The following is an 8,239-nucleotide window of genomic DNA, read 5'->3' on the forward strand; positions in this document are numbered from 1 at the left end:
TTGCTATACCAACTGTTGTGCCCTTTCAGTGAACAAAGGGGACTGCAAGCTAATTTTGATCAAGTAAGAAGCAAAATACTTGTGGAACTACAGTGTACAGGCTTGTACGCTGTGTACTCCCAAAATATTTGTCTAACTACAGTGTATAACTACACTGTTGACTTGGCAAATAACATGGAACTTGGTTCATCTTAATCATCTTTAGCTATTAATAAACTAATTCCGTTGAAAATCCTAGGAACTTTTTACTTTAATTTAGGTAAATTCTTAACATAATTACTGTGCTGTCTAACTTTCTGGTTTTGTTCAGGACAGCCTGGCATTATCATGGATCGCTCCCGGCACCGTGTCGGAAATGGCAATGAACAGGCATCTTCACGAGAGCATGGTCGTGGTGAAGATGAGAGACAACGCCAGCTAGAGCGCCTCAGTAGGGAGGAGGCCTATTACCAGTTCATTAATGAACTCAATGAGGAAGACTACAGGTTGATGAGAGACCGCAACTTGCTTGGAACTCCTGGTAAGATGTGAATACGTTCAGTAGAAAAGATGTGATGTGTAGCACGAGTGCTGCTGTCAGGCACCACAGGTGGTTGTGTGACTCAAGTAGCCTGACGCCTATGGCTTTGTAAAAAGAAAAGTAACCCCTCCGTTTCCCTTAAAAATTAACGATATTTATTACAAATTAACAACTTAGATAGTAAAGCTAGACTAAAAATATGACTCCATGAAATGCAAACATTTCCATACACAGGTAATTTCCAAACACAAATAATTAACGTCTGGTACACTGAAGTATATCTGTTGGTATGTGGCAGTTTAGGGGGCCTCTGAGTTTTTGCAGGAAGTTGGCACGATGTCGATACACATTCAGTTTACTGCCACTCCCCCTCCCAGTACCTACTTCCTCTGTTATCTGTGTAAATGTGTTACAATCTCACACTTGTGTTGTTTTCTTTCTGGTTTCATTAATTTCACCTTACTTCTGAACTTTCCTTCAAGATAGAAAATATTGTTATTTCTGCCTGGGTGTATTGAGCCAATAATAATGTCTTATCCACCAGCATTATCAAAATGTAAATTCTTTCAGGGGAAATAACAGCAGAAGAGTTGCAGCAACGCTTGGAGGGGGCTAAGGAGCGCCTGGCATCACAGACTGATCCGGATAACAGAGAAGGTGAAGATAGAACTGTTGGAGGTAAACGTTCTTCGTTTGTGTGCATATATATGCACACATAGTACGTGATGCATAAATACTGTTCTGTACAGATATTTAAGATAAATGCCTATGTTGTTCAGTACCAGCTGTTTTCAGTCTTGCTTTTCCATTTTGTATCTGTGGAATGTTTTCAAAGTAAGAGAGATTTCCTAATGACATGAAAGCAAACTTAAATCTATTTTCATGAAATATTTCATGTCAGCCACAAATTTACTCTCTTGCCTTTCGTGGTTTCCCTTTGCTAGTAAACTTAGAAGCACAAAAATAATTTTCATTCTTCTAATGCTTGAAAGCTTTTGTCTTGTATGAGAGAAGTTGGAACAGGATAGAAGTCAGTTGGGAAACAGTTAACCTCTCCACTGTTGATTTTGTTGTTGCATTTCTATTTGTTCTAATGGAGTGAGGCTTGTGTTACGTGCACTGTCTGACTGCATTTTCCCAGCAATATTGGCTTAATCATTTGGCCAATTCTAGTCACTTTTAGGAGAATAGGCAACTCGGAAATAAAGATATTTTTGTTCCTGCAGGTTCCATGGAAGTAGGGAGAACTTAATCTGATCCCTTCAAGGAAAAACCTCCACTGTGATCATGACCATTGGCTTTCTGTATACATGTAGTTAGCACTAACCAGAACAGTTGTGTCTGTTCTTGAGCCTGTAGTTGGAGGAGATGTGGGTATGGAGCTGTGGATATTGTAGTAGGCTACAAAAGAGTGGTTTTGCACAAAATCTGTTGAAACCATGCATCATTTATTCCACTGCATATAGAAAACAATTTTTAAAAAATGTTTTCCAAAAGAGGACAAAATATGTCTTACTTTTCCTTGCTTTATCAAAACTAGCTGACTAGGATACCCTCAAATTGATAGCTTAAGCCAGGGACAGATATTGGACAAATACAACTGACTTCTGACTGCGTAAATCTGAACACTCTCTCAGAAGAGGCCATCTGGGCATATTCATTTCTCTGTGTGTCTGCTGGTGAGACATAAGTTCTAGGTTGAACTGATGATTTTTGCTGATGTTTTTACATACGGCATATTTTCAGCAAAATTCTGTTAGCACAGCGAGGTAGCTGTCCTGCTGCTGTAATGTTTTTCAAGTCAGGGCCCAGCAAGCATAGAAGATTTTAAGTGCGTCATAGTGTGCCGAGAGTGCAGTTGTGTGAGTGTTTGCAATTCTTTGTTCTCTCAGATTCTGATGTTCTTGGAGAAAACTCAAATGGTGACTCTTTGCTTGAATGGCTGAACACATTCCGGCGCACGGGAAACGCCACTCGCAGTGGACAGAGTGGGAACCAAACCTGGAGAGCCGTGAGTCGAACAAATCCAAACAGTGGCGAGTTTCGATTTAGTCTTGAAATCAACATAAATCATGAGCATAACAGTTTGGAAACTGCTGGTGAGGAGTATGTGGGTATTGATAGCAGCAGGATGTATTTAGAAAGGAGACATCAAAGAGCGGTCAGTCCGGTAGCCCCACGAATGAGGAGCAGGACCAGAAGAGAGGCAAACCGTGAGGCTTCAAGCACTGCAAGGACCAGGTCTGTAAGAAGTTCCGTGGCACGAAGCTCTGAAGTAGCCTCTCATCCAATCTCAGGGAGGCTCAGGAGTAGAACGAGGGAGTCAACAGGCCTTTCCCAAACAAATACTACACGTAATAATACTACACGTAATAATTCTGCAGCTACTGGCGGACAAAGACAGGTGCCAGAAAGAGGTACTTCCAGAGGAGTCGCAAGAGGTAGATCTAGAACTACTGTTCGGAATGCAAACCAAAGACTAGAAATTCTGCGGCTGAGGTCTACTTTAAGAAGTCGAAGTCGCTCTCCACTGCCAAGGCAAGGTGCCCCTGCTCATTCTGAGGAGCATGGGCAGAGGCAGGATAGAAATGCACAGCAGGTGAGCAGGAGTAGAAGACAAACAGCTCAGCCCTCTCCACAGCCTGATGAAGAACGAGCAAGAAGTAACACTCAGACTCCTCAACTTTCCAGTGTAGCCCCATCCGTGGGGGTAACTTCGGAAGTGGAGGAGTCTAGTAGACCAGTAGCTGCTGTTAGAAGGCATCCAACAATTACATTAGATCTTCAGGTGAGAAGAATTCGTCCTGGAGAAAACCGAGATCGGGACAGTATTGCCAGTAGAACTCGTTCTAGAGTAGGAATGGCCGAAAACACAGTTACCTTTGAAAGCGACAGTGGGGGATTCCGGCGTACGATATCGCGATCGGAACGTGCGGGTATTCGAACCTATGTTAGCACTATACGCATACCTCTTCGTCGGATTTCAGAAACTGGACTTGGTGAACCTTCATCGGTGGCTCTTCGATCGATCCTTAGACAAATCATGACGGGCTTTGGAGAACTGAGTTCTTTAATGGAAACGGAGTCTAACCCAGAAGTGCAAAGAGGTGGTCATCCCTTACCAGACGTGACGTCAGAGCGGAATAACTCGAGCGCAGCCAGCAACAGCAGCGATGCGAGCGAGGTTTCAGCTGGAAATGGGCATGCGGCAGAAGGCAGCAGGGCGACAGATGGACAGAGCGATGACACTCAGCGCCACGGTCGCAATAATGAAAGCCAAGAGAACAGGCAGTCTCAAGATGCCAACAACCTCGTGGAAAACGGAACGCTGCCCATCCTTCGACTTGCCCACTTCTTCTTGCTGAACGAAGATGATGACGATGATCGTTTGAGAGGTTTAACCAAAGAGCAGATTGACAATCTTTCTACCCGGAACTATGGGGATATTCATGCTGAAAATGAATTAAGTAAGACGTGTAGTGTTTGCATTAATGAGTACGTAACAGGGAATAAGCTAAGGCAGTTACCTTGTATGCATGAGTTTCACATTCATTGTATCGATCGCTGGCTTTCTGAAAACTCCACTTGCCCAATTTGTCGGCAGCCCGTGTTGGGCTCTAACACCACAGACAATGGCTAGAATGACTTACACGGCTCGGTACTGAAGGATTTGCTTCTGCTCTCTTTATGATGAGCCAGATGGAATGAATTGACTTACATAGGGGTCCATTTTTGTGGGGATTTTTGTTAATTTTCTTTAAAAATTATAGCAAACTTGTCTAAACCTAGCAATGTAAATACTATTTTTCTTCAAGTGCAGATCTAGCAGTACACATAGAACCAAATGATATCAGTAAAGTTTATATTTTTTTAGGTGATTTTGTTATGCTAAGCACTTTTGTAAATATGGAAATGCAATAGTTATTCAGTCTTGCTTAATGTATGTTTTTTTAAGAGTGTAATGGACTCACTTTATTTAGATTACGAATTGTTTCACACAGACCCACCACTGTGTTGAAAAGTTAGTGTCTAAATAGCCATTCATTAGCTTTTTGTTCTAAGAACAATTTGTTTTACAGAGTTTCTTGTTGGACATATTTGCTAAAGATATTTAAGTTACTTGAAGTGCTCATTTTAATAAACAGTATATTTTTTTGAACGTTGAAATATCCTTTCCAAAAACTTGCCAATTTGGTTCTATTAGAGAAGATTTTATGGCCATTTTTGCATGTGGTTTTACACAATGCTTAACACCGATGAGTTGATACTCAAAAGGGTTAGTGACATTGTAAAATGTACATAATTAAATGCTGTCTTTGACAATCGCTGTCTTACGATGCAGGCAGCACTCCAATCAATAATAACTCCGAGAGGGCGTGTCTTACTGAACATGACACTTGCTCAAAGAATAAGTGAGCCCTGAGGAAGCCTTTTTACTCTTCCAAATAACTCAGTTGATATTAACGGGGTTTTAACTGCCTTAGTTGAAGAGGGAAATACTTTCTTGACCATTATATTGTCTACAATATGCATGATTTGTGCATCCTACTCAGAAAAACAAAACAAAGGCTTGAAGTTTTGTACAGAAATTTAAGGTACACAGATAATATTAGTCCTCGTAAAACAAGTCTGAGGACCAAATGGCAAAAGACACTAAAAAGAACAAAATAAGCTTCCCTTAAAGTCCCCAGATGACTGTATAATTAGATATTGAACTTTATACCAATAACTTATAAAGAAATAAAAGTTGCAAACTAAATAATTGTGGCTTTCTGTGAATTACTGTTCAGCTGTGTCATGTAGTTGGCAAGAAGACCTGTCACTCTGGATGTCCAGCACCAGTTTTCACTTCATTGTTCCCTCTGTTTCCCCCAGTGGCCTACTTGTGTTTCCACAACGGCTGTTACCTGTTACGGTAGATAAAAATCATAGAATCACAGAATGGTTTGGGTTGGAAGGGACCTTAAAGACCATCTAGTTCCAACCCCCCTGCCATGGGCAGGGACACCTTCCACTAGACCAGGTTGCTCAAAGCCTCATCCAGCCTGGCCTTGAAGACATCCAGGGATGGGGCATCCACAGCTTCTCTGGGCAACCTGTTCCAGCACAAAATGCGCAGCAAAGCATTCCTGAGGGTTCTGGAAAGCAGCTGAATATCTGAAAGCTCATCTTCTGAGCAATGGGCATCTCGGTCTTCAGAGAAGGGCAGAATTGCACAGTATTCCCAGGCGTATCTGTTCTGAGCGGTAGAAAGAGTATTTGTGGTGAAGAAGTCCTGCTGGCACAGGTGGCCTTGACAAATGCACTTCTGGGCCAGGTGCTTCAATTCAAACATCTGCTCATGACATCCTTGAAGGGAAACCAGAAAATTCTGCCTTAAGTTATTTGCTATCTGCTTCGGTTTAGATTTAGCTAAGTTTTTACGGATATGATGAAGATCTCTTCTGATGTGATTTGGACTGCTGATTATTGCAAACACTGGTGACACCTTTCGTGAGCGCCTCCTGAGCCATATTAAGAAGTGAGGATACTGTGATTGTCAGAACTAGCTTGTTTTTTAACGCTCCTCTTTTCTGCTACTTCTGTTAGCTCTCGGTGTTGACGGTATATAAATACATGGGAGCCTTCTGCTACTCCCTTGTCTCCTTATACTGGAAAGCTGCCTGATGCGGGGGCCACCCGTGTAGCAGCCTGCCTTAAGCTCACCGTTGCCTTGCTGGTCAGCTCTTTCCAGGTCAGTTTTGACTTAAACCCTTACTATAGGGGATTTTTGTTTTCCATTGTACTGCATTTTTTTAACTACCTAGTTGGAATCCTGTTCAACTGCTACATGAATGCACTCGAGGTGAAGGGAGATTCCCTGTGTCGTCTTCCAGTCAAATGGGATTTTGCTGTGTGACCGTAAGATCAAAAGTTCTTACAAGGTCCCATACGACAAGGTACTTGTAACTCAGCTGCTGGGGGGAATATCCAAAAGTATAGAGTGCTTTCCATAGAAATTTTAGGCTATTGGGTAGGAAAGATAAATTCTCCCGTACCGTATTCTTGTCCCGCGGCATGTGACTTGTGAAGTGTTTACCCTCTGCTGGAGGGGCATGTCATTTGTTCCTCAACTTTCCCAGCAAATTGTGTCAACAGGACCAATTAAATCTCAGCGGTTCAAAAAAAAATGCTGCCTGAATTCCTGGGACATTTCCTCAGTTCTGTGCGCACACCGCCCCCCTTGCCCCCCAGTACTATTTTACCTTGTCCGTGGCTTGGAGGTTTCATGTTCCAGCAGCAGTTCTTACACTGTGTTTAAGAGCTTTGTTAATTCATTCCCCGTGCGTTTCTTACCATTGCTCAAATCTGGGATCTGTGGTTGTGATCACTGTATCTGCCCACTGCAGAGTGGTTTTGTGAGAAGTAGTTGTTTTTTACTTGCTTTTTAGTATCTTAAGATCCCTGGTTTTTGTGCTGTAAGAAGGAACGTCACCATAAATAACACCTCCACATTCACCTTGCTGGTGCCTTGGTCCATTCTCTTCTTTTTTTAAAAAAAACCCCGCTGAGTCTTGATTACTCTCTCTTCATATGTAAGCTATTCTTTAGTAAGTATTTCTGCTGCTCTTTTGAAATGGGAGGACTAGTACTCATGCAGAATTCAAGATGTGGATGCACTAGGCATGATGTGGCACTCATGCAGAATTCAAGATGTGGATGCACTAGGCATGCACTAGGCATGATAGAACAACCACTTTTTTCCTTTCTGTGTTCTTCCAAATAATTCCTAATGTTGTGGTTTCAGTTTTGATTGCTGCTCAGCACTGAGCTGATACCATACAAGTTTTGAAAAAAGTTTTCATGATCACTTTCCTCATTGCTAATTGCTGATTTAGAACAGATTATTGCATGCTTTTTTTTTGCTGTACTTTTTTCTTTTTTTGGTGGTGTGGGTTTTTTTTTTCCTTGGGTTATTTTGTGTTGTGCAAGTCACATTTTCTCTACCCATTTATCTTCCTGCACAGCCTGCCTCCTGTGATTTGTTTGTCCTTCTAATACCCTGGTAATTCTGCACCCTTTGCAGATTTTGGCACTTGTTTATTTCTCTTTCTGATCATTTATAAGTATGTCACACAGCACAGGTGTGTGGATAGCAATTCCCTAATTCAAAGTTTAACCACTTATTTCTATCTATTTAATCAGTATGTTTGTGGTGACTTTTTTAGTAAAAGGGGACGAGAAGTAAATATAGGAAGAATTTAATAAAATAAATATCATAATTGTCCTTAAGCTGATACTTGTGAAGAGAACTTGAAATCTAAGTAAAGTGCTGTCAGAATGAAACCAATTTGTTAGTTACTAAATTCTTCTTAGTTGCCCCTGACTTCCATCTGCTTAGGTGAGTTGACATGTTTTATGCTTTCTTTTGCATTTAAAAGGGCTGAGAGGAGAAGTAGTACTTGCTTATTCTTTGTATATTTGATGTAAAGGTGCACTGGCTTTTGCCTGTCCTCCTTCACAGGACAGCTTTGTAATGTTGCTGCGTGTCACTAAAAGAAAATCTCTGATATGTCAATGAGCAAAATAAGACACTTGGTCTACTCAAGTTGGTCTATAAAATTAGAAAGGCGTACTTTATCTCCCTTTTCAAAGTGACACTTCAGCTCCTGTGTATCCACCACGCTTGCCGAGCTTGACTTCATGTTTGTATCTTTGCTGTCGTGGTTTAACTCCGGC

The 8,239-nt window shown here is 41.5% G+C and overlaps 1 protein-coding gene across 1 annotated transcript; it reads left to right on the forward strand.

Annotated features, from left to right (window-relative positions):
* The first annotated feature begins 327 nt into the window (after positions 1–327).
* RNF6 (ring finger protein (C3H2C3 type) 6) lies at positions 328–4,160 on the forward strand. The gene is made up of 3 exons (XM_010154562.1): positions 328–520; positions 1,091–1,198; positions 2,413–4,160. Exons 1-3 carry the CDS (start codon positions 328–330, stop codon positions 4,158–4,160), a joined length of 2,049 nt encoding a protein of 682 aa, XP_010152864.1.
* Positions 4,161–8,239: the final 4,079 nt, after the last annotated feature.

The sequence above is a fragment of the Eurypyga helias genome, unplaced genomic scaffold (assembly GCF_000690775.1).
Source record: "Eurypyga helias isolate BGI_N326 unplaced genomic scaffold, ASM69077v1 scaffold31496, whole genome shotgun sequence".
Classification (NCBI taxonomy): Eukaryota; Metazoa; Chordata; class Aves; order Eurypygiformes; family Eurypygidae; genus Eurypyga; species Eurypyga helias.